General features: G+C 41.3%; 1 protein-coding gene across 2 annotated transcripts; it reads left to right on the forward strand.

The window, feature by feature from the left end:
• On the forward strand, positions 1 to 27667 carry LOC110172467 (SEC14-like protein 2). 2 transcript variants are annotated; one of them, XM_020938339.2, is made up of 12 exons: positions 1 to 144; positions 2633 to 2708; positions 4760 to 4803; positions 10921 to 10983; positions 13893 to 14081; positions 14498 to 14593; positions 16187 to 16247; positions 16325 to 16408; positions 16933 to 17039; positions 24941 to 25080; positions 25943 to 26112; positions 27086 to 27667. In XM_020938339.2, the coding sequence occupies exons 1-12, from the start codon at positions 91 to 93 to the stop codon at positions 27181 to 27183; spliced, it is 1182 nt and encodes a 393-aa protein (XP_020793998.1). In that variant the 5' UTR covers positions 1 to 90; the 3' UTR covers positions 27184 to 27667. The 2 variants fall into 2 exon arrangements, with proteins under 2 accessions (XP_020793998.1, XP_055017784.1); XM_055161809.1 differs by lacking the exon at positions 4760 to 4803 and having other exon boundaries at positions 3 to 144.

Genomic DNA, 27667 nt, shown 5'->3' on the forward strand with positions numbered 1-27667 from the left:
CGTATCGCCAGCGCCGTGAGGGCAGTGGTCAATGCGCGCTTCATCATCACCCCACACCGAGCAGTGCTGAGCCGGGTTCTGAGCGCAGACATGAGCGGGAGAGTGGGGGATCTGAGCCCGCGACAGGCCGAGGCGCTGGAGCAGGTCTGTACTCTCCTTCACCTATGTAAGATATGTAGGCTACTCCTCCGCTGGAGCTGTCAGTCTGCCGCTATTCACCATAACAGCACGTCATGGGTCAGCTGATCCGAGACAGTCACACTGTTAGATTTGGCCATAGGCACGGTTCTTAAAGCCTTATGATCAGGCGATGTGTGAAACAGGAGAAATGGAGTGCTGTCCAGTGTGCTGAAATGGACCAACTAACTACAGCTGGAATGCACAAGAATTCCACTGACACCCAGCTGACCTGTCTTGAAATTATTTTCGTTTGAAAATATTCTTCATCTCAGTAACATAGATTTAATTCACAAGCTGCTAGGCCTAAAGATCTGTCTATAAAGAGTAGATGGATAATATATAATATATATATAAAATGTACTCAAATGAGAGTAACATTACTTAAAAATAATATTACAAAAATATAATACAAAGTACCAGAAATTACTCAAATAAAACTAAAAAAGTTCTACTCCAGTAGCCTTAGACTAACTTAAAGAGTAGAGAGTGTTGGGACCTAACATTTGACTTACAGTTTGAAAAACAAACAAACAAACAAAAACAAAAAAACCCAAACACAATAGACAAACTAAATCATATCAGAAGGAGCAGTGCAAGAACCACAAAACTTCAAATCATTTCATATTGTCAACATAATAAAGCTTTTGTCACTTGCAGACAAGTAGTAAAAGAGTCACCAAAACATTTACTCACGTAAAAGTACTGTTACTTCAATGAAAATGTTACTCAGGTAGGTGTGACATTATGCTATTCAAGTGAATGTAATTGAGTACTGCCCACATTTACTGTTTATTACTGAATTGTGTTGAAGCATAAAGTTCTCTCTGATGTTGCCATTACTGATTCCCAAAGTCCACAAAGCTTCACAGTGGTTCCCAAGAGCTCCAAACTAGAACGCTGCATGCTTCCAATATTTTGAAATCATTAGTGTTCTATCTATCACATCTTTATAAACCATATTAGTATATAAACACTTTTCATAAAGGTTGCAAAACTCTGGACTTGATTTCACAATGTCTTATTAACAATGTTGGATGAGTACACATCTGTAGTGCAGTAATAATGGTGTACACTGGTTTTCTCTCTAAGCACCACACTAGTGTTGTCACGATACTAAAAGGAGTAGTCATGATAATCAATATCTATTCAGAATTTCTGATGCCACAATCATAGAAACAGACAATAAAATACAATTAAATAATAGTTTCTTTGATCTGACCATGTGTCCTTATGTTTTGGCCAAGATCATTTTAAAGCTATTCAGGAAAGGTTTGTTTCTGTTTTGTGAATGGATACTTGTTCAAATAAGTAGGCCTGTCTAGTTTAGTATCTAAACTATTATCAGATTTTTGATACTTCCCTATATATTTGTGCTGACTCAACACTGTAACAGGGGCAGACTGGCAATCTGTATGGTCAGACTGGTTCTGGACTTTTCCTCAGTTTCTGCTGTGGACTGATTTGTGGGGGAAAAGTCCAGGGACGTTTTTTGGTCCCAGTCTGCCCCTGCACTCAAACCACTGAGCCACGCACTCTGAACATGTTGAATTACAGGTGCAATACTGACACAACCTTCTTACTGCTGCATGTGAAGAGAGTGTGTGAAGTGCACAGTTTAAATAAGGACCATTAGTATATGAGATGTGTGAATTACAACTTCAAAAAAGTTAATATGATGTGCAGTAGATTCATTAGTGAAATACTTGTCTTTTGTAATGTACTCTGCTATAAGGCAAAAGTAGACGGCTGCTTAGGTCCTCCAAACCTGGAGGGGCCCCCAACCAATTTGCCCTCAGTGCCATTAATGGCCGAGGCCTCAAAGCAATTTGATTTTCTCTCAATATGACATTAAATGAGAGTAGTTTACTTTTAAACAATAATCATTAAAATAAATCATAATCATAATCATATGTAATGGAAACAAAAATGTAATTGTACTAGCAAAAAAATAAAACTACTTTCAGTTCTGGCTAATAGGCTACGGAACTAATAAGATGAGTTTCCAGTTCACCCTAATTCAAATAAATAAAGATGTGCATGTGTCAAGAACAATGGGGAAAACAGACAATAAAAATATAGATTAAAAAAAAAAAAAAAGAATTGTGCATTATAATGAGAGCCCCAAACTAAAGTTCGCCTAGGGTCCCCAAATGACTGACTCTGCCATTGGGGGGAGGGGTTGTTTTTGGCCAATATAGCATTTTCAAAACAATAAAAGGTAAAATTGTGATCTAAATATGTTTTGTGATAACAGTTAATACCCTGCTGAATGTGTGTACAGCTTGTTGCCCCTAAATACATGTAAACCTCCTGATCTTTTGATGATTTAGAATGACTTTCATAGTCATTTTAGTCTATGCTTAGCTCTGGTTTAGGCCTGTATCAGTGGTGTTTTAGCAGGACTGTTGTGGATGTTTTCATGTCATCTGTGCTGTCTCTATGTCTTTTTCAGTTTCGAGAGAGAATCCAGGACATCCTGTCCTGCCTTCCCGCCCAGCATGACCACTTCCTGTTACGCTGGCTGCGAGGTGGGTCTGTGATGACAGAAAGGAAGTGAGCCAATGCACGCTCCTTGAGAAATGGCCCCCCATTCTAACCTGTACAGGTTTTCAAATGTTTGCATGGCTAACCAAAAAAGTAAAAAGATACCTAAAGATATCTACACATTAGGCATAAGTGTGATTTGACTGATAAGTGGAATGTACATGTGCATATGTAGAGCCTTGATGGTAGGGGTGTGCAAAAGAATTCATAAATATAATAAATACTGAATACTGATATATATTGTAATAGTGAATTTGGTGATACAGTATCATTATCATTAACTGCTGTTTCAATGTATTGTCAAGAGCATTTTCTGCATCTTTTAGTAACGATTTTATTACTGCACTATAATTTTGTTCCTTATTTAGCGGAAGGGAACTTATTTATGCACAATGCACTTGACATATTCACTGTTTTGATGATTAAATAGTCATATTGACTTGGCAGAAGCAGTGGTTTAACAAAGAAATATTGTTACTAAAATGTTTTCACTTCTTACAAAAATAGCAATATATCCCAGAGTAACATGTGCATCATATCAAATATCACACGGATTGCCATATCGCAATAATATCATATCGTCAACCAAGTATCGTGTATTGTATTGAATTGTGAGGGACCCTGTGATTCCCAGTTCTACTTGATGGAGGGACTAAGGGGAGAAGATGAGAATGTATGTGCTCATGTGTATGGCTGTATGTTGTTTTTAGAACAATATTTTTAGTATTTTCAGTATTTCTACCAGATTACACAGGGATGGCAATATTATTGCTTTGTCGGTAATGTTCCTCACAGCATGGAATTACACTTATATATATCTATGGAGACAAGCAGGTGATGCACAGGCCAAGTTAAAATTCATATCTGTTCATAGGTTACTATGCTTACATAAAAATGCAGTAATGCAGCGATAAAAAGCATGGCTAATTGAGTAAATGCAAAAAATTAAAGTTTTACTTTATGTTGTGGAATATTCCAGGTAAAGGAATCATATTTCCATGAAGACAAGCAGGTGACAGACCCCCACCTATAAAGTTACACATTGCACCTTTAATGTATTGTTGTGCACTGCCCATGTACAAATAAAAACATGCCATACCAGATACACTGCTGAGTACTGCTCTGCTTCAGCTCACCATGCATCAGCCTAATCCATATGTGACTAATCGTATTAAAGATGCACCAGGCCCACACTCTCCTCCGTGTGGGGAAGACTGTTGTATTACATGGTCATTAGTGTTATCATGATACTCAGATTTAAAACTCGATTTTGATAAACTCGATACAATTCCGATATCACATTGCTAATAAAAAACACTTTCTATTTAGACAATTGAATTTTCAACATAACTGGATACTCATTTGAGTGGATGTTGATACTAAAAAAGTCCCGTTCACAGGACAGAAATGAGCATTTTCTGGAATAACTTTAGAATGAGCTGTATGGGAACAAGTATAAGAGCACATAGACTAGTATATGCCCACAGACCAGATGGAACCTACTGGACCACTGAGGGATTACACAGATTTAAGGACACAGGGGAACAGAAAAGAAAGTACTACATTTCAAAATCACTCTAAAACTAGTTAGGGAAGGTGCATTTCTGTCCTGTGAATAGGACTTTTTAAGTACCAATCCCTACTCAAATGTAGATGTAGTTCCAATATTAATTTTAATATTGATTAGTATCTGATTCCAATAACCTCATTCCATGGCCTACGTCCCTGTTCACATGATCTGTCACACATTAGTCAGCTATTAAAGAAGACTTTTATTTGCAACTAAGCGTTGGAGTCAAAGCAGGCCTCATGTTTCTGAGCTGAAGTCCCCGTCTGGAGTGTGGGCCCTGGGGCTTTAGCTGTAATCCACACTGGTGTTGTGACACTGTTGAGTAGGGCTATGTGCACCAGAGCTAAGCACATTAGACACACTATTAAACAATACTGTTCTTGTGCAGGCCAGTCACACAGTAGCACACAGGCCCAATCTCTGACTGCTCAAAGCACATGTTTGTTTGTCTTTCATCTGTTCCAGCCAGAAACTTCAGTGTTCAGAAGTCTGAGGCCATGCTGCGAAAGGTAACAGAGAACCAGACCCTACCCCCACCCTCCCAAACACGCACTCACACCTGGACTTTACACGCTTTTTGGGAACATTACTAGGACTTAGATTCTTGCCTTAATCTAACGTAACTATAAGACAACCTTTATTTGTCCCACAGTGGAGGAATTCCAGATAGCCTAATCTTAAAGACCATATATTACCCATAATTTACTGTTCTGAGGCCTCATTTATAAAGCTTGCTTACACACAAATCCTCTCTATGCTAACCACAGGACTTATGAAACTCGTCTTAAGTGTGGCGCTTTGCTTATCTCTACACCAACTTGGGACCTCCTGTAAGCTCTATGCAAAGTCTGGAGACACAGGGAAAAAGCGAAACTCGTGGAAAAGAGCAGAAGTGAACAGAGTTTGAGGAAGTGTTTGTTCAGGAGCTTAACAGAAAATCCACATATATAAAAAATTACCTTCAGATTTGTGCATTTAAGTGTTTAGTTCGCCAAAACCTGGAGAAGGGCTGTTTATTCCACCGTGACTATAGACTTCTATAGAACACACTCTGTGACCAACACAGAGGATGAAATAATGACCCGACCTGAGACAAAACTCTTCCCTTGGACGCTGCAGGAGCCAGGCTTTTGATTTAATGAACGCAACTTTAACACTTTAGTCTTTACGCACCAAGCGTCAGAGTGACCCGAGTCTGCGCACGACACAAACCCTGCTGTCCGAACCTGACCCGAACCAAAATATTCCCTACATTTTTGTGTAAAGGAGAGCTCTTGCACATGAGAGCTGCCCTCTGATAATACGAAGAACAGAATAATGCGCGTGCCCTCCCAAACCCAGGCCCACACTCACTTGGATGTCTACTTGTACATGCTCAGTTCTGTTCTGCAGTAGTTCCAGTGCCTCTTTATCCTGCTTGGACCAAGTGATCTCCTTCTCTGACCAACAGGGAAGAAAATCTAACTGCCCTAGCTTTTCTACATTGTGCATTAACACTTGAAATGGAGTTGGGAGCAGCGACATGTGCAGGCACGAGGCCTCAGTTGTTTGGTGCAAAAAGGTGGCAGGACCCTGTATATGTATATGTGTTCACAGTGACAGGGCTGCCCAGAGGACCAGCTTTGACAGGTGACAGTGGAGTAATAAGATGGGCATTGTCTGAGCCTATAAGCAGCATGGGTTGCACATCTTTGAATGCTTTAAATGGGACATCACCAAGGATATTTCTGGCGAGAGTGCCCATAGGGCAGGATTGTTTGGCTAGACTCAGCTCTTTAGCAGTAAAAGCTTTGCTGATGTGATGTTTAGTTCTGGGCATCTGGGTGCACTTGTGTCAAAGGTTACAGATGCTTCCTGTAACTCTAAGACTTCTTGTCTAATAGTCCTTAGTTTGAGGGATTCTACAGTCTTGTTTAATTGCAGGTAATAACTGCTGCAGACAGAACAATAGTTCTTTCTGAGCCATTGTCAAGAATGGCATGTGTAGTGAGAGATGTATCCTCACTATGGAGTGTAACTGGGACTACTTTGAGCATGACTCTGCCTGAGTGTGTAGCCTAATCTAGATACAACATGCTGGATGCTGTACTCACAGTCAGAACACTCCTGTTGGTGCAGGAGGAGGCCTCATGGAGGATCTGTGTTGCCCTCCACAGGTGACACAGGGCTTTTTTAGAGTGCAGCTGTCAGGCTGGTGTCCCCTACCACATCTCCAGCATCTTTTATTGTCATTTATCCAGCTAACAATCTGATGGTAGGGTAGTCAGCTTGGTGAAGTCAGGGCAGAAACTCAAATAATAAGATAAGATAAGATAATCCTTTATTGTCTCCCATGGGAGAAATTTGTCTTGGGACAGGGGGTAACATGCTTTATCAAAAAACAGGACAACAACACAACACAAAGCACCACATCAACAAACACCATAAAACAAAGTAAATATGAGGCCAAGTCTGACCACGAGTGATGCACCAACAGGACCCTTAAATTATCCTTAACAGGCAAGCCCTTGCATTCTTCTGTTCTATTAATTATTGCACATTCCCTAAGCCTATGTGCAGTTTTGATTGCACATTCCCTAAGCCTATGTGCAGTTTTAATTATAATTATTGCACATTACCTAAGCCTATGTGCAGTTTTAATTCTAATTATTGCACATTCCCTAAACCTATGTGCAGTTTTAATTATAATTATTGCACATTCCCTAAGCCTATGTGCAGTTTTAATTGCACATTCCTTAAGCCTATGTGCAGTTTTAATTGCACATTCCCTAAGCCTTTTATAACACGGCTTGAATTTCTCCCTTTTCTTTCCTTTAAGAACATCTTTTTTCTCTGTAGGAGCAGAGGTGTTAATGACAGCAGGTGCGGGAGATTTGTCATTGTCATAGTAGATGGATGAGGAGGGTAACCTTTGCTGCTTAGATTGTTTCTCTCTGTGGTCTAAGCGAGGTTTATCGGCCGTATAGCTATCAGTGGCTTGTCTTGAGATCTGAGTGGCTTGTGATTTCCTCTCTAACCATCTGGCAAAGTCAGGTAGTGTGTACGTGTCAGCTGAGTCACTCTGCAGGATGCCCCTTGTCAGGCAATCTTGAGCAAAACTGTCCTGATATGAAGCAGGGAGTTACTCAGCAGCCACACACCAGTTCACTCTTTGCAGCTCCCTCAAGGGAGTTTAACAGTCCCACCAAGTTACTGACTGATAGAGCAAAGTCCTCAAACCCTTGTGCATCTCCTGCTCTCAATGTAGGTGCTCTCAGAATGCTGTTAATCTCACTTTGGACTTGTTGTCGTGGCTGGCCATAGTGCTGCTGTAGAGCCTGCATAGCTTTGGTGTATGGCATGGGGTCATGAACGTACCTCTTTGCAATTTCAAATGCAGCTGGAAACTTAAGATGATCCAACAGTACTTGGAATTTATAGTCCTCAGAAAGATGTGGATGTGGGCCCAAATACTCCATCCAGTCCCTTCTTCAATAACAGAAAGTCGCTCTCCTTCCCTGTGGTGAAAGTGACTAATTTAGGCTTAGAAATACCATAGGAGGAGGATATAGCCATTTCCATCAGGTTAGGAGCTCAAAGGAGCTGCTGGCAGGAAGGAAGATGTGCTTTGGGGAACAGCAGGCTGTGAGCTGACAGGAGGCTGCAGGGAGGGAGCAGGATTCTGGTACATGTACTGTGAGCTCATAGTGGGAAGAGGCACATCAGGGCCTGACGTCCAGGGTAATAAGCCTGGAGCTGGCATGGGAGAAGGGAAAGATACAGAAGGCTGGCTCTGCATTGGTCTCGGGTAACTGTACTGTCCAGCACTGGGTTGTGTAGACCAGGCAGAATAGCAGGGGGGGGCAGTTTAAGTCTCTTAGCTGCTGCTGCTGCTGCCAGGGCAGATGTGGTTGGTCTGCGGCTGGCACTGCAGGCCAGGATACCACTGGTGCTGATCTAGCTGTAGACTGCATAGAAGAGATAATATAAACAGGCTGCTGAGCTGTAGCTCCCACTCCACTGAAAGCAGGCGCTGTGAACTGAGGAGTGGGAGGCACAGCTGTGGGAGGAGAGGCTTGCTGTACAGTTTGTCTGCTCAGGACCAGGTGATAATGAAGGAAGAGGGGCAATGTTCTCCAGACTGCCCATAGCAGATTCTTTGATAGAAGGAGCATCATCAACAGTTAGTAGAGGCATAATAGAGCTCCATGCTGGTGGGAACAGCGGCACTTGTGATCTCACTCTGCCAAGATTTAGAGATGCTCACAATGTGCTCTGTAACTCCCTCACTTGGTCTTGCACTTGTGATACACACCGTTCCATCCTTCTCAATTTCTCCATCTCTGGTGTCCTATCGATTCCGACTTCTGGATGTACTGGAGTGGATGTTGGATATGCCGGTACCATGTTACTGCTCGAAATGTTCATATTAGCCTCTGAAACTACTGCATCAGGCTGATGGACAGGATAGGCCAGAACAAAGTCCTCCAGATGTCCCAGGAGCCAATGGAGCCTCCTTGGACGGATAACTTGCTTGTCTTCTTCATACTGCCTTGATGTCTCCATTAGGAAAAGCTGTCAACCCTCTTGGCTTGAAGGACCACTTGTTGGGAACATGTATGTGTGCAAAGTACTGAGGGGTTGCAGCTAGATTTTCCTATCCTTGGTTAGAAGGCACAGGAGACTTGATAAGTGACAATGAACTTTAATCCAATTTAAACATGAACAGTAGCAGCATGTGCATACATGTGTTGATTTGTCTGTGTGTGGCTTTCTGTAACAAAAACAGCATAAAGGAAATAATTAAAATCAAATATTATACAGGTAAATACACAGGTAAATAATGTGACAGTAACAAAGATTAAAAGTGACTGAACAGCGCCCTCTTTTGGTTAGAAAAATGTACTGCAAGGTTTGAACAAAGAAAAAAACTTAAGACTTAAGATTATAACATTTGATGTAGAAGTAAGATATGAAGGTGAAAACAATAATACTAGCTTGCATACTTACATAAGGATAAACACCAGGTATAAATCACAAACAGGATTATATTATTAAACTGAACTCAAAATATTGGCTACATTTGGATGCCTGAACAAATACACATAATAAGGATATACATATTATAAACAGAAATACACGGCAACACATTATTTACGCACACAGTAGTACTTGTCCAACACATCACACTCGAAACAGCCGCTCAACATAATACTGGGCAGGACTAGACCAAACATGCTCGCAAAAAAGACCGAACCATTATAGTGGCCACTAGAGGGAACATGGGGCAGTCCAAATGGCGACTACAACAGCGCGTTTTATACACATATATGCAAGGTCAGTCCCCACACACGTCATAGACAGACTTAAAAATATAACAGTAAAACTCTTTAAACAGCAAGAAAACACATGAGCTTTACTGCAAAGATGTGCTGCCTAAATATTATGAAATATTATTAAATGAAAAGGTGAGTCGTTGTTGTCACTTTCACTTTTGTGTTTATTTGTTCAACCTTATTTAAGGCTTTGTCGTGATCACGTGGTGCTGCGTGGTGCGTCCTCCTCCCTCTGTCCTGCGTGTGTCCGTCAAACCCACTGATTATCGGCTCATGTTTAGGGAAATATCATTCACCAGTCACTTTACCTGCTCCTTTATGGTGAGGTGGAGGTGTGGAGAAGGCGTGACGTGACGTAGTTTATGTGCGCTGATTCTAGCTGTAGGTGGGATTTATAAAGCAAAGATTGCGTGGTTTAGTTCGTGCGGTGGGTTTCCTAAATATGGAGTTTGCGTGCCGCACGTGTCTCTTGACCACTAGGCGTACGTTCGAGCTTACGACAACTCGTACGCAGTTTTTTATAAATGAGGCCCCTGGTCTGTTTGTGATGAGGAAACATTATAACATAGATTAGAAAATAGCCTAATATGGGCCCTTTAAGCTAATAATAAAGAGGTCCAGTCATGAATGAATTAATTAATTAATTAATGTCCAAACTCACATGAATACACTGAGGGAGGGAAGATTTAAGTCACACATTTATTGAAATAAGAGGTCGCTTTTATCATATTTATCACGCTTTCTGTGACCGCAGACCTGTGGTAAATAGCGAGGAAGGGGGGCTGGAATGGGGCACCTCAAAGTGCGCTCGGGTCAGGGGGAGACAGGCAGGGTGATGGGGGGTGAATGGGGGTGATGGGAGTGATGGGGGTGTTGAGTCCAGCGGGGTGACCAGGCGCAGAGCTGTGACAGAGGCCCATATGGAGGCACTGGGACACTGGACAGAGTGAGGCTCACTGCAGCCTGGAGAAAGTTGGTTAGACCCAACAGAAACCCCTCATAAATGTTATTGGAGTAATATGCTTAAAGGAACTCATTTAATAAAATAAATAAAATATATAACTTACAATCATGGAGGAATTTCAGTTTTTTTTTTTTGCATTATGAGACTAATAATATTCAAAAACAGTAGAATTTTTGTTCTTATGAGTTTTCTTGTCTGTTCGTAGGATTTGTTCTTACAAAAGAACATTTTTAGTTAAGAAAAAGTTTTGTGAATGCCAGAATTGTTTGTAAGAAGGACTTAAGTACCAATTTGTTTGTAAGAATGTTTCATGAATGAGGCCTCATGTTTTGTACTTGTGTTTGCAGCATCTGGATTTCAGAAGGCAAATGGGTGTAGACGTTATTCTCACAGAGTGGCGCCCCCCCGAGGTAAAACTGCTCGCTCTCTCTCTCTCTCTCTCTCTCTCTCTCTCTCTCTCTCTCTCTCTCTCTCTCTCTCTCTCTCTCTCTATCTATCTATCTATCTATCTATCTATCTATCTATCTATCTATCTATCTATCTATCTATCTAGATATATCTATCTATCTGGTTAGCTAAACTGGTAAGTCACTGGACTTTCACTTGGGGGACCAGGGTTCAAATACAACAATGAGAGACAATGAAACTTACAAGATGCCGGCTCAGGCGTCGCCCGGCCAGACAAGGTCTGCATCAGGTGCTGGGGAACCAGAGCACATTGATGAAAAATGGGCTACTGGAACATGGAGGAAATGGGCGAGATGCAAGAACAAGGCTCTGTTGGAATACTACTACAGTAACCTGAGTCAGAGGGGTTACATGAACAGGATGTGGAAGAAATGGTTATTACGATACTCACAGTCCAAGCTAACTAACAACTAGTAGCTCCTCCTGAAGGACCCCTCAAAAGGTGCAGTCCCATCCAACTATCAGCCAATAACCTGTCTCTCCACAACATGGAAGCCCATGTCAGGCATCATCGCGGCTAAGATAAATGGGCACATGGATCAATACATGAGCGCAGCACAGAAAGGCATCAACAAAAACACCAGGGGAGCCAAACACCAACTCCTGGTTGACTGAACAGATGCCTGTGACTGCAGAACCTGTAAGATCAACCTGTGCACTGCCTGGATTGATTACAAGAAAGCCTACTCAATGCCACACACGTGGATCACTGAGTGCTTGGAGCTGTACAATATCAACACAGCTCTAAGGGCCTTCATTGCAAACTTGATGTGGTTGTGGAAAACCACCATTGAAGCCAATGGGAAGCCACTTACACAAGTGTCAATCAAATGTGGCATATACCAAGGAGACTCACTGTCCCCACTGCTGTTCTGCATAGGTCTGAACCCCCTCAGCCAAATCATCGACCACACTGACTACGGATACTGACTCAGAAACGGGGCCACCATCACTCACTTCTCTACATGGATGACATCAAGCTGTATGCTAAGAGTGAGCGAGACATCGACTCACTGATCCACCCCACCAGTCTACAGTACAGACATTGGAATGTCATTCGGGCTTGAGAAATGCAGCAGGATGGTGACAAAGAGAGGGAAGGTAGTCCACACAGAGGGGGTCTCACTCCCAGAGGGAACAATAGCAGACGTTGAGGACAGTTACAAGTACCTTGGTATCCCACAAGCAAATGGCAACCTCGAAGAGGCAACAAGGAAAGCGGCTACGGCCAAATACCTGCAAAGAGTGAGGCAAGTCCTAAGGCCAGGTCAATCAACAGCTACGCCCTTGCCAGTGATCAGATCCCCGCAGGAATCGTAAACTGGCCAAAGGAGGAGATACAGACCACAGATGTTAAGACATGAAAGCTCCTGACCATGAGGGTTCCATCCCAAATCCAGCACCCTGAGATTGTACACAAGCCGGAAGGAAGGAGGCCGAAGACTAGTGACTGTGGGAACCACTGTTCAGGATGAAACATCCAAGCTCCTTGAGTACACCAAGGACAAGGCCCCGACAGATGAGGTGCTCAGAGAATGTCTCAGACAGTGGGGTCCAGAGGAAGAGGTGCTGGAGGGACCATCATCAGCAGGACATGACCCTACACGGGGCGTACCACCGGAACATAACTGAAGTGGCTGATATCAAGAAATCCTACCAATGGCTTAAGAGGGCTGGTCTGAAGGACACACAGAAGCTCTCATCCTGGCTGCTGAGGAGCAGGTCATGGGCACTCAAGCAATAGAGGCCCAGAGCTACCACACCAGACAAGACCCACGGTGTAGACTGTGCAAAGAGGCTCCTGAGACAATCCAGCACATAACTGCAGGGTGTAAGATGCTGCAGGGCACGCATACATGGAGCGACATAACTAAGTGGCAGGCATAGTATACAGAAACATCTGTGCAGAGTACGAGCTGGAGACCCCAAGGTCACGGTGGGAAACACCTCCAAAGATTGTGGAGAACGACCGAGCCAAGATCCTGTGGGACTTCCAGATACAGACTGACAGAATGGTGATGGCGATCCAAACAGACATAGGCTGCTGATGGCTGCCTCTGCTCTTCTCCAAACAGATAAATAACGTGTAACAGCATCACCTGCACTGATGCAGATTATGGTTTGAAATGACTAAATTCATCTTTAAACTATTTAATTTATATATACAGTTCCAAACTAATACTAATAAATCGGTTAAAATTTAACTAGTAACTAGTAGTCTGTGTAGAACATTTATTTATTTATATTATTTCTTCAATATTTTACCAGGTAAGTCAGTTGAGAACATCTTTTCATTTGCAATGATGACCTGGCCAAGAGGCAGCATAAAACAGAAGCACAAAACAGAATACAGGCACACATCAACCATAACATAAAAACTTTTATTCAAACACTGGATGATATAGACTACTTAGCAATGACAAGATGAGACAAATGGACTTAATTTTACTCATTTACAATAACAAAAACCTGTCATGATAATTACTCTTGACTTATCATTCAATATATGAAACAATATTTTTATTTTACTGGAAGAATTTTTGATTATTTTTTTGCTATACAAGATTTACTCCGTAAAAGCTTTAATTAACTTTTATGACTCATTACAGATGCAAAGTAATTTCTAGTTAGTAAGTGTTTATCTATTGCAGCCCATTCTTATTTTTTAACAGTATTGTACATTAAGAACAGTTTTTTGAAGTTTTAATCTGCTTTAGGCTTATTGTTTCAGTGGCACAAATGAGTTTCAATATTATGGTTCGTTATTGTTTGTTATCGCAACATCACGTTTCAAAATGTACTACAGTAACATGAGTACTTGTAATGACCAGCTTTCCCTCTGTGGTCCCAGGTGATAGAGAAGTATCTGTCTGGAGGCATGTGTGGCTACGACCGCGAGGGCAGCCCGGTGTGGTACGATGTGATCGGCCCCATGGACCCCAAGGGCCTCTTCCTGTCTGCCTCAAAACAGGACTTCATCAGGTCCAAGATCCGCGATTGTGAGCAGCTGCAGCAAGAGTGCGACCGGCAGTCTGAGAGAGTGAGCCACATACACAGCACTGTCTGTCAGAGTCAAGTCACTCTGCAAAGGCTAAAAACACTGATATCAGAGCAAGGTTTAAAGACTTTTACCATTGACTGAACATTATATTTAGTAGTGTAATTTGAATGTAGTGTAACCCTAACTCTAACTATGTATTAGGTAGAATTAGTACTAACTAATACATACTTAACCACATATAATACTATTTTTTAGCATAGCCTATTTTCCATGCCTTGTAACAGAAAAGAAAACTGACACTAAAAGCCAGTAGTATTGTCAGGTAATTATTGAAAATGTGTTATAGTAATTTTGCCTCGAGTTGCTTCCATCCTGCTCTATTGAATATTCACACTCTTAAAGCGTCTACACATCACACTTGTGTTCATATAGGGCTCACATGTGTCTGTGCACAGCTCAACAGAAACGTGGAGTCCATCACTATGATCTATGATGTGGAGGGTCTGGGGCTGAAGCATCTATGGAAACCAGCCATAGAAACATATGGAGAGGTATGTCACTTATGTAGAGAGAAATACTGAGCACTATCCAGGTGCCTCCACCTCAAACATGAGGGATTTCCATGGTAACAAATAGTTTTGGGGCGTATGCCAACCTGAGCTCTCTCTCTCTCACTATAATGTAATGGATACATACATACAGTAGTGCTTTTCAAGACACCCAAAGCACAGTGTTATTCATTCACTTCACACTTCATGGTGTTAAGATACTATTGTAGACACAGCTGCCCTGGGCCCAGCCATCGCCCTTCCCCCACCAACACTCACACACACTACATTCATGGCCAATGTGGGGTAAGTGTCTTGCCTAAAGACTTGGTCTGAACGGGAATTGATCCTGTGACCTTCGGGTTGGGGGGACAATTGCGCTAACCACTGAGTCAATGTCACCCCAAATCTTACATTAATCTTATTGCCTAAAGAGGGAGTATTATGCAATTGATTTTTGGAGTTTTCTACCATGTCACATTGTTTCCTCATCAAAAACATGTTCTGTTTACAGTTACCTGTAAGAGTACAAGGCTCCGCCCTCAAGTCTACATCACCCATGCTCCCACACGACAATTCTCCATAATTATACAAAAACATGATAAAGAATTGTACGCAACAACTTGACCTGATGGAATGTGCAGTAGTTCATTAGTGTGATACACACATTTTAAAAACATTTTAAAAACAATAAAAGGTGACATGGTGATATGTTATGTGTTAGCAGTAAATTCATCATAGAAGTTAATACCCTCTCTTTAATGTCATTGAAAGGACAAAACATGAATTAAATAAGTCACAAAATCTGGTCTTTCCAAAGGGCAGACACAAAAATGAGACAAACTACATCATAACTGAAGGAGTGCTGTAAGGAACACAAACATTCAATTTCATATTGTCAATATAAAGCTTTTGTCATTTGTAGACTTAGTCACAGTGGGAAGAGGAACCACAGCATTTTGAGTAAATGTTCTTCAAAAATAAATTTTACTCAATGGGAGTAAAAGTATAAGAGAGAAAGATGAGTGCTTGAGTGGGTCAATTAATGCTCAGGTCAGATGCTCATCAAGATCACAGTGGAAAAACTTCATTTACAAACATTAAAAAGAAAAAATCCGAAGCACTCTGACTGCGTTCAGAGTCCTTTAATACTGTATATAAAACAGGACTAGCCAGTGTGTTTCGGCAGCATGGGGCCTGAGTGCAGAGTGAGAGCAGGTCCTCCCAGCAGACTCTGCCCACGTCCACACACACAACAATGAAGACTCAGGTCTCAGGCAAGGGCGTGACATGTTTCCCACTGTGCTGTGGCTTCCCTCAATGGTCACAGTGCTGGTTGCCGGTTCTGTTTAAATGCACCTGGCACCTTTCTTTCTTGTATGGCCTGAAAAAGGCCCATGCTGCTGAAACACCTAGGCTAGTCCCTTTTTATATATTAAAGGACTTTAAATGCAGTCAGAGTTCCTTGGATAAAAGTAAAAGTATGTTTGAAGAATGGTACTCTTAAAAGCACATTTTCCTTTTAAAATGTTACTTCATTAAATGTAATGAGTAAATGTAGCTGAGTACTACCCACTTTTGCTCTCTTGTGAGTAGATCCTGCAGATGTTTGAGGACAACTACCCAGAGGGTCTGAAGCGTCTGTTCGTCATCAAAGGTGGGTTCAGATGGTTTAGTCTGAAATAAGATAGGATTCAGACATTGGGATGAAGCATGAGTGTTTTGTCTGCTCAGCGCCCAAGCTCTTCCCTGTGGCCTACAACCTGGTTAAACACTTCCTGAGCGAGAACACGCGTCACAAGATCCACATCCTCGGAGGTGAGCGCCACGCTGTTTCTGTTCACAATTCTTACAATGTATACATTGACATTGCTTGTGAATACGGTTGTTAAATGTATCGAAAATCTGATACTAATCAATATTAAAACTAATATTGAAACTAGATACTCATTTGAGCAATGAGTCTTTCCTGAACAGCTTTAGAATGATCTGGGGCTCTATCAGAGCAAGTAGAAGAGCACATAGACTAGTACACGCCCATGGACACTATGGAACCTACTGGACCACTGAGGGATTACACACATATAAAGACACATGGGAATAGAAAAGAGTACTATGATGAAAGCACTAAACTCTGTTCATCTGAGGGGAGTGAAAGATCATTTTGTTCAAAAACAAAACAAAACATTGTTTTGATAGCTGTATTGATAGCTGCTCAAATTAGTACTTAGTTTCAATACTACTTTTAGTATAGATTATTATTTGCTTTTCAATGCTGACAGTCCAATTTGTAATATACGCCAGGTTACCTTCTACTGCTCTGATGATGTTTGTTGGTTTAGCAAATTGGCAGGAAGTGCTGCTGAAATACATTGATGTAGAAGAGCTCCCTGCCATCTACGGAGGCACGAGGACGGACCCTGACGGAGACCCCCGTTGCCGCACATGGGTGAGTGTGTGGCTTGGCCCCCTCCATAATGTAACAGAGACACAGAACAGTTTGAATCACAACAAGAAGGTTTAAAAGGCATCTCCTCTTTTTTTGCAAATGAAATTAATTATCTTATGTGACTGCAACTCTGCCATTCTCTCTTTTTAAACCTTTGGATGGTGTTGTAGTAGTTGTTGTAATTGCAGTAGTTTTAGTAGTAGTTGTTGTAATTGCAGTAGTTTTAGTAGTAGTTGTTGTAATTGTAGTAGTTTTAGTAGTAGTAGTTGTAATTGCAGTAGTTTTAGTAGTAGTTGTTGTAATTGCAGTAGTTTTAGTAGTAGTAGTTGTAATTGGAGTAGTTTTAGTAGTAGTTGTTGTAATTGCAGTAGTTTTAGTAGTAGTAGTTGTAATTGCAGTAGTTTTAGTAGTAGTTGTTGTAATTGCAATAGTTTTAGTAGTAGTTGTTGTAATTGCAGTAGCTGAAGTAGTTATGTCCCTTTTTGCTGTGTGGGGCTGGGTACTGACAGTAAAGTGCATATGACAGCTTAGTCTACTAATTTCACTAAAACATGATCCCATTTAAGATTTTAATTACAAATCTTGTAACTTTCTGGTTGGACACAAGCAGCAGGTGTGATCTATGTAGATATATAGATGTAGATATATGTAGGTAAATGGCCTGAATGTTCAACAATATGGCTCTGTGTCTGAGAGCCAAAACGGAGAGACTTTAGGGCTGAATGATCTGGGAAAAAAATATCTAATTGTGAGTTTTCTGACAAGCATTGTGTTTGTGATCAGATTTGCAATGTATGTTTTAATTAGAGAATTCTGTTCAAAATTCACATTTTAGATGCACCCAGAAGAACTGACAAAAAAAGACTAAAATCTGAACTAACAAACCAATACAAGAATCGCATTTCAGAACATATTGTGCAGCTCTAAACTACAGGGTTTGCAGCCTTTATGCAGCAAAAAAGACAGGATATTTTGCTGTTTGTGTAGAAAATTATAAAACTTCAAATACTGCAGCCATGAGAGTTGTTATCCTAATGATCAAAATGGCAACAAACAGTATACAACAATATGAGCTGATACATTGTAGAGACCCAGCCCCCAAGTGAGAATGGAGCCTGTTGTCATGTACAGAGGTGGGTAGTACTTACTTACATTTACTTGAGTAAGTTTTGAAAGAAATTGTACTTCCAGGAGTGCTTTTTGGAAATCATGATTTTAACTACATGGGTAATGAAGTAACAGTAGGTAGTGTTACTTGAATACAATTTGCTTACTCTTCTCATTCCACTACACATGATACTGAGTAATAATATTCAAAGTAGCATTACTCTTGCTTGAGCCGACTAAATTTTTTAGCTACTCTACCCACCTCTGGTTGCCTGCAGAGACCCTATAGGATATATATAGGATGCCCTTACACTACCCTCTACCTCAGCCCTGCTCTGGGTTTACCCCTCAAACTGACTCTCCCTGTGGCGTCTCCTCAGATTAACTGGCCCCAGGAGACAAAGGAGTTCCAGCACTGTCCCAGAGAGAGCCAGCCTCTGCTGTAGAGTGTGGCCCATGCAGGTGCACTCTCCTGGGCTGTGTTGTGTGGAAGACCCGAGGAAATCACATCTTACAGCACAATGTACAATCTCTAGAGCACAGGTGTCACACATATGGTCCGGGGGCCAGATCCGGTCCTTCAAGACCTTTAATCTGGCCCTCAGCTGATTTTCTACAAAAATATTTTAATTATATTTTCTATTAAAATATTGGTAATTTTCCGCACTGCTTAGCATATCAGCGTCTCCAGCGCCTCTGTGCGTGGCCCCTCCCACCAGAGCAGCACAAATGAAGACTTACCTCTTTCCAAACGCTCTTAAAGGACGATCGTTTGGACTTTTAACCGTGACACCCTCATCAGCAAAATGTCAAAAATTAGAAAAGTGGACACCAAGTGCAGGATTTTCCAAGAAAATTTGACTTATTCCTATTTACATACAAGTTAATGTTAAAACATTGTTAATGTTGAAATTGCATTTTTCTTAAAGTTTCAGGTTGTTCTTAATATTATAATATTTTGTAAAAGAAAGAGTTCATCAATAAAAAAAAAAGATTTCTGTAATAGATTTGCATTTCTCTGCACAAATATTTGTACTTATTGTTATTTCTGGGGTTTATATGCCATGAGTTTTCTGATCCGGCCCCTTTGGGATCAAAGTAGGTTGGATATGGCCCCCGGACCAAAATGAGTTTGACACCCCTGCTCTAGAGCTTAAAGTGCACATGACTTGAGATTGGACAACATATTTTATTCAAATGGAGTTAAAAGTGTAGATGACAGGGTTTGATGATTGTCTCATTTTGACTTAATTCTCTGTTGATAATGTTATTTATATTTAAATTATAAATGTACACCAATTAAGAAGCAATTTGTGGAGAAAAGTTGAAAAATATGTAGAGAATTAGAGGAAGTAGAGTTAAACATGGTGATGACATTGCACTGGCAGAATTCTCTGGAGCTCTCCTGATAACGTACATAAGATACTAAATCGACCTCAAATGATTATTTCGTTCCTACGTTTATTTAATTTGTTCCCACGATTTAGCTAAATCGTTGCCACGTGTTCTTCTTTCGTTTAGACTGGGGTTAATTTGGGTCGCTGTTTATGTCTGGGCACAGGGTGACCTATATTCGGCTTGGCCACAAGAGGGCAGGGTGGAGTCAAACCCCATGAACTCACAGGTGCCACTGTACTGGGTGTATGGGTGACAGGAGGTCACATGGTTTTTACTGCTCTCTTTCTGGTTGGTGGTCAAACTTTCACTATTCAACTAGATAATATTACTTTGCATCTATCCACCCACTCTACTCCTTTCTGCTTTATAATGTATTGTACCAACCTGGTAGTGCGTTAGGCCTGGATCCTCTGCACCCAGAAACGACAAAAGGTTAGGAGTAAAATTGTCGCTACACCACGTTTTAGTTCATTCGTTCACATGTTTTAGCTAAATCGTTGCAACTTTCTATAGCTAAAATGTCGTACACATCACTGCGGGATCAGCCTGTTGGTCCGAAAAGCCCATTAGTCCGACCTTACACACACAGTAGAGATGCTGGGGGTAGGGATGGGGGGGGGGGGGCACAGAGCCGATCGCCAGGACTACACCAGGACTACACCAGGACTGGACCAGGACAGGATCAGGTCTAAACCAGGAGCGGGATACTCAAAAATCCGATCATAACCGGGATACTGATGTGCACGTAGACGCACTCATTTTGCGGCGGTTTCCCGGGAACGATGAGAGACCTGGCTGAGAGAGACTTTAGTGTATTTATTACATAAAACCATCAGTGGAGGTGATCGGCTTGGCAGCTGCGCTCTTAGCCCTCACGCTGTCCTCGGGGTCACATTGACAGAAAAGAAAAAATATATATCCTTCCCGCTCTCTTGGATTAATCAGATCCAAAAATGTATTTTTTTGCCTGGCAAAAATTTATTTCAAAATTAATTTTTGGGTCTGATTGACCCACCCCAAGAAGGACAGGAAAGGAAGGGAAGGAAAAATGTTTTCTTCGGGTCAATGTGACCCCAAGGAGAGCTAGTGTAGTCCTGGTTTGGTCCTGGTTTAGACCTGGTCCAGTCTCTGGCTCTGCGGTTGCCGCGTGTATATATTTATAATCTGCTAATGACATGGCTGTATCTTCATATCTGTGTAATTACATGGCCTATCCACAAAATCATCTTCAGCAATATGTTATTTTGTTGCTTGAAAGAATGTTCCAGTATGCACTATTTTTCAGTACTTAGTGAAAATGTGAGTCTCCCTGAGTTCATATGGGCGTGATTAACAGGTGAATTATCTGGTCAGGGACACATATAGTTTGTCAGTATTAAAACAAATATGGCTGCTTACAAGGAAAAAAGAGAAGAAATAACATGGGGCAGAATCAATGAGCAAAGCACTAAACTCTGTTAATCTGAGCTGAGGAGAGAAAGGTTTTTGTTCAGAATGATAGATGAGCCACCTGAACGCTCATGTTCGGTTTTGGTTCGAGACGTGACAGGGCGTAGGGCCCACACTCTGTTCCACTATCTCTGTATAAGATATACACAGAGATATCAGCAATAAAAGTGGTGCCATTACTCCACCCCAAAGACATAACTGTTGTCAGCTGAAAGGACTTTAAGCCATAAGATCAATATGGCAAGATCAAACTACATTTGTAGATCAGATGTGTTTTTTGTTTTTTGTTTTTCCAAACTGAATCTCTCATAGAGTTACATACATTTAAGCTCCTGCCCTCCATCTAAAATGATGACATCATCACATTCTAGAATGTGACAGGATAGAATTCGTGATGTTTAGAGAAATGTGTGTGTTTGCCTTTGGGGCTGCTCCTTTTGTATGGTCTTCAATAAAATGTTTGTGAAAGTGTTACTTGTGATGTCGGCTGTCAGCCCTGAAGCCAGAGGGGGAAGTGCAGCTCCCTCTGCTGGCTGCTTGCTGAATGTTTGTTGAAGTGAGTGGTGAAATGTGCTGGTGTGTGGCACTGACTGAGGTAAGTTGTTTTTTGGCTTGTTTCAGTTCTTTCTCAGGCATATAAATAAAATAAAAGATAATAAATAATAATGTAGTGTAAATTCACATACTAATATATTTAAACTGCATACTCATTAGATCAATAATCAATACTGAAACAAGTCTCAAAAAAGACTAACAATTTAACCTACAGTAATTTTATCACAGTGTTTACAGCCAAAAGGGAGCATTATATTAAATATGTTAGATCAATGTTAACTTATCATTAGCTTAGTCTGATTTCTGTTTTATCACTTTCTTGTATGTTTGAGTAATCCTGCATTGTTTCAGCTTGAGTGCTTCTTGAAGTGTCCCCGTACCCCCTGTCCCTGCCCACTGGACTGTAACTTGCTTTTTCAGTATATTCAAACCTAGAGTCATGCACTTGGTAAAATGTCACATAGCAATTCTTCAGACAGAGCTGCTTAATTGAGCAGTACCTGGAGGACTAAAAGTGAGAGTGACGGAGGAGGAGGAGCGGAGTCTGACGGTGTTATAAAGAACAGTATGACTGGTCTAACAAGTATACATATTTCAGGAAGGCTTGGCTGTAATTAGGGCAGTCTTCTGTGATGTCATCAACTACTTGAAACTGCAGTGGTCTCTTAAGGCAGCACAATGCTGTTAAAACGATATACACAGTTTAGTAGTGTTTAGTTCCACTTTACAGGTTATATATTATGCAAAACTGACTAGTGAGCTTTAAGGCCATGGTTAGAATGTTGTTAAGTTCAAACATACCAGGAGGTGAGTTTTGTTTCATTCATAAGATTATTCATTTCTTAATAATCTTTTATTATTAGGCTTCCTCAAAGCTCAAAATACTCAAATACTGTTAAAGTTCTGAAGTTAACTTTTACCTTAAATTCAGTATAGATTGGAATTTCTAGGTCTGAATTTGTTGTTGTTGTTATTATTATAATGATTTTTGTGAAGGTGTATAAAGTTTAAAAACACAGTGGAGCACTTGCTGTATTACCGGAGTCAGCCTTATCATCATAAGGCCCTCTAGTCAAAACAAATCCATGTTCAGGTACTGTAGTGTTACAAATTGTTACAAATGAAATTGTATTTCAAGTTTTAAATATTTAAAAAAGTAAATATTAAAAATAATAAATATATTAAACCCTTAAAATACAGCAAATGTCTGTCTTAAATGTAACAGGGTTAATAATTGTCTGATTTTCAGGCAACAACTTGCAAAATGTTCAGTAATTGGAGCTCTACAACCTTCATTTCAATTTTATTTTAAATCTTTTTCTTTTAATATAGCATTAGTGGGTTTGTAAACCAACAAATTAAGTCATGCTGGCCTTAGCTAATGCTGTTAAGCATGATTATGCGTTTTCCTGTCAATATCTCAAAAAATGTTGATGTTGCAGCCATTTTTAATTGGTATACATCCAAAAGTTTACAAATTCTTCCCTGATATCCAGGAATTATTCCCTGTTGCTTTCATCAAATATACATTCAGTTGTTCAAGAGATATGTTGCTGACAAACCAATAGAAGAGGGAATGATTTTCTGACTAGTGGACCTTCTCACTACAGGGCCTTCTGACTAGGGGGCTTTCTGATGACAAGGGTGTAAGGGGGGTCTCAGCGTTTCTCGGATTTTTTTTTTGTGTGTGCAATTTTTTACAGCGTATGAACGCGTATTGTGTATTACAGGCGGGTAGTAATGACACACGGGTGGGTCAGGACTAAACCAGGTCTAAACCAGGACTAATCTTGGACTTAAGAGAAAACGCCGAGCAGTTTGTCCGCAAAGCGCGATCGGGCACTTACCTCCGTGAGGTGCGGAGCTGAGCCGGTCCATTCTCCTGAGTCACTTCAAAGCCCGTCCTGACGGTGAGTCCTGTTTCAGTTCTGGTTTAGTCCTGTTTTAGTCCTAGTTCAGTCGTGGATTAGTCCTCCTCTTCAGTCCTGGAATCAGTCCTGGGTTAGTCCTGGTTTAGTATTGGTTCAATCCGTGGCGTAGGCAGCGCAAAAATTTGATATAATCTCGGGTTAACCGGCAGGTGCGGTCCTGTACTGGCGGGTGCGGTGTTGTACTGGGGGTCTCCAAAAATGGACCCGTGCGGGACTCTGCGCTGTTGGGCTCCATTATGGAATAAATGAATCTTCAGTTTGTTACATAAAGAAGGAGGAAAATAACACAAAGACGACAGCAGCAATAAGTTTTAAGAAGGAAGTAAAAAGGGTTGTAGCTGTCCTTTCTGAGAAAAGTGTATAAAGTTTGTGGTGAGGGGTTTTACAGCCTTAACACAGATAGAATAACTGTCAAATATAAAGATGACTACTTCGTGGATTTCACCTATCGCGGGTTATTTTTTAGAACGTAACCCCCACGATAAACAAGGGACACTGTACTCTCACTCACAACCTGTGCACATGACCTCCCACTTGTCTCGACCAGGACGGAAAACGGAGAATTTCTTGTACAAGTCATTGTTAATGCGCATTTGTGCTTCGGCATGTTGCAGGCTCACCGACTGTTTGTGTCTCGCTCCTTCTGAGTCACAGACGGTACAAGAGACGCTCAGTTTAATGAGCGGTAATGAAAACCCGGACATTTGCATCACTTTATAAAAAAAAAAAAAAAAAAAAAAAAAAAAAAAACCCGGACGCCCCGGACATGACCCAAAATACGGACATGTCCGGGGAAATACGGACGTTTGGTCATCCTAATGAAACAAAACACAAGTCGGTGTGTGTGTCTGTGTGTGTGTGCGTGTGTGCGCGTGTGTGCGTGTGTGCGCGTGTGTGTGTGTGTGCGTGTGTGTGTGCGTGTGTGCGTGTGTGTGTGTGTCTGTGTGTGTGTGTGAGGAGGAAACATGGATAAACATAACAGATCAGAAAATGGCATCATTTTGATACTTTTGAACACATCTGACGTCCTCGTGATGCTGGGAGTGTGATGCTAACTGTAAGCACTGAAGCGTCTGAGGCTTTGGACTGACTTAGCTGGAATTACAGCAGGTGATCTGATTTGTGCTTTTAAACAAGTCCCTCGAGTAAGACTACCGTCACAAGCTAGCTAACATTAGCCAACAGTTTTTTTCAGTGAGTCGCTATCACCTTTTTGTTGAAAATCAAATTCCTAAACTGGACCATGAACACTTTGGACTGATCACAGGCTCCTGAAAATGAATTCAATCACAGCTGTATTTTTTTCTTCTAAAACATTTCAGAGAGTGTTTGTTAATTGTGTTTGCATTGTGCCACCATGGTAACTGCTGAACATTCCACCTTAGATATACATGCAGAACACCCTCAGCATGATGTCACTACAAAGTATTAATAGGCCTCTTCCTCTTCCTCTCTCTGTAGATTAACCACGTGGGCCCTGTGCCACGCTCCTACTACGTCAGAGACCATGTGAAGGTGGAGTACGAGCAGAGCCTGAGTGTGAGCCGCCGCTCCACACGACAGCTTGACTACGACATCCTGCTGCCCGGCTGTGTGCTCAGGTATGCACTTGCCCACGCACACATGCACACACACACACAGATATGCATAAGTTCAGAACTTCCAGAATTCCCTCCCTGAGCCGCAGAGGCTGCAGTAGCACTGACTCATGATTGGTGCAGGTGCTGAGGTTTAGGTACTGACCATTCAGATCAAAGAGGGTCTTACTGGATTTACCGTATTTTCCGGGCTTAAGCCTCTAACCCCATCAAAAAACGAATGCACGCCACAATTCAGAGCGCCCTATACAAGAATCCACACGAGTGTCCCAGCACAACTTCAGTAAACTACAAAGCTGCACCACCCTGCAGAACACACAAACACACACGGAGCAGACAGCGACCGCACAGCCAAAAACACCCACAGACACACTCATCACTCCACGCCGACGAGGAACGGAACGGAGGAACGAACCGAAAAAGCGAGTGCAGTGTGCCACTTCTAGACATGACTGAACAACTGAGTCACTGTGAACACGCCGACAATCCAGCGGCCCCAGACAGCACCCTCCCTACACACCACAACTGAACAAAGCTTAGAGTCACCGTGAACGTGCCAAACAAACAAAACCACTCACCCATCACACTGTTGTGTTTCCTTTAAAGTCCAGTGCGGTTTATTTGTGAAAACAGTTTGAAAATAGAAAATACAGTAAATATCCAAATCCAACGTAGCTCTGGGCACAGGTCATGTTTATGAAATTTTTAATCTAGCATACATCAACTGTATACTGTATATGCCTCTTAATATAATGCAACTCAGTCTGTTCCATATGTGTTCCAAGTCTTCAGAACGCAGTACTCTGGCGTCTTTACTTTCCATAATGAACCATGATGGTAGCCCTGAAGCCAGTGCTGTGTGCAGGTGGCAGTTTTGCAGTGACAGTGGTGACATTGGCTTTGGTGTCTTCCTGAAGAGTCAAAAGGCTGATCGTCAGAAAGCATCCCAGATGAGGGAAGTGGTGGTCAGCCAGCGCTACAATGCCCACCTGGTGCCCGAGGATGGATCTCTGACGTGTGAAGTGCCTGGAGTCTGTGAGTACTGTGTCTCGGGCATTTCTACATTCAAGCCACTGAACCAAGTTCAGTGGCTTGAATGTAGAATCTGAACTTGAGTACTTTGAACTATTAACCTTATCCAGCCCACCCATTTTTGCCTATAAATGCTACTAAACCATGTTTTCTTTGTGGTCCATTTAACATTTCAATTTCAGTGGAGAATTTGAAGAAAAAAAACATCTAAAATGTGATATAAAGTAGGTTGCTTTATGTCAAATGTACAATGTTCATGTGACTGACAAGTAAACAATGCAACGAGCTTTAAAGGTCCAGTATTACTCAGAATTGACTCATTATTTTAACATAACTTTATGCCATGTTATAATGCTGTTATCTTATCAAAATTAACACTGTAATCTTTCTTGTGAATGCTTCATCACCTGCTTATCTCCATGGAGATTATTAATAATTAATATTCATTGACTTTTTAAAGCTTTCTACCTTGTTATAATGTGGCCATGTTCATCAAAATCATGCCTGAAGAGGTTTTACATGTTATACAGGCATATTTCAGTAATCTAGTGATCTCTCTCGGGCCCATTTCCAACCCTCCTCACAGTTGGCTGGTTTAACTGGAATTACAGCATTCCCTCCAATGCTCCGCCCACAAGCCTATGTCCCCCATGCTCCCACACTACCATTCTCCATAAATATACAAAACATGATACAAAATTGTACACTGCAACTTGACAAACCTGATGTGATGTGCAGTAGTTTCATTACTGAGACACACACTAATTGTGTTGTGATAGTGCTCTGAAGGGGAGTAACTTCGCATGGGGAGCAAAGAGGGGCATCATCAAAAACAAAACTAAAACTTATTAAACATGTTAATATGTAGTTTTCAGCAAATATAGAAAAGGTAACATATGTGATGTGTTAGCAGTTAATGCACCATAAAGTATGAGAATAATCTGTGTAATCACTCTGTAACCTGCTCCATTCACAGATGTTTTGCGCTTCGACAACACCTATAGCCTCCTGCAGCCCAAAACCATCCGTCTCACTGTTGAAGTTCTACTTCCAGACAACTGCCCCGGCCCATGAGCAACGCATCTGATAAACCCTCAACCCACTGTGCCTCAGAAGGAAAGCGATGAATGTGCCCCATGTGTCTGATGCCTTACTCCACTCATGTTTGCACACTAGTACACTCAGTCACTCTTCCACTGTCTATCTCTGTTATGACTGTGCCTGTCAGTGTTAGGAAGGTTACTTTTAAAATGTATTCCCCTACAGATTACAGATTACATACCCCAAAATGTAGTTTGTAACGTAATCCATTAAATTTCTTAAGGTGAGTAACGTAATCTGAATACTTTGGATTACTTGATATCGTCACACTTTTTAAAATGACATGAATGTAACAACCACATCCTGAAAATTGTTTTTTGTTCTCTTCAAACTGTCTGTTGAGCCCAAATCTCCATGAACAGGTAACTGTTTGCTGTAGAGAAGCAAAGTCTAGAATATTTTAACATAAGATGTTTTGTCTGTTAAAAGAAAAATAAAAAGCCCAGTCTTTACTTAA

Source organism: Boleophthalmus pectinirostris, unplaced genomic scaffold (assembly GCF_026225935.1).
Source record: "Boleophthalmus pectinirostris isolate CB_2022bp ecotype Guang Dong unplaced genomic scaffold, ASM2622593v1 HiC_scaffold_4, whole genome shotgun sequence".
NCBI classification, from domain to species: domain Eukaryota; kingdom Metazoa; phylum Chordata; class Actinopteri; order Gobiiformes; family Gobiidae; genus Boleophthalmus; species Boleophthalmus pectinirostris.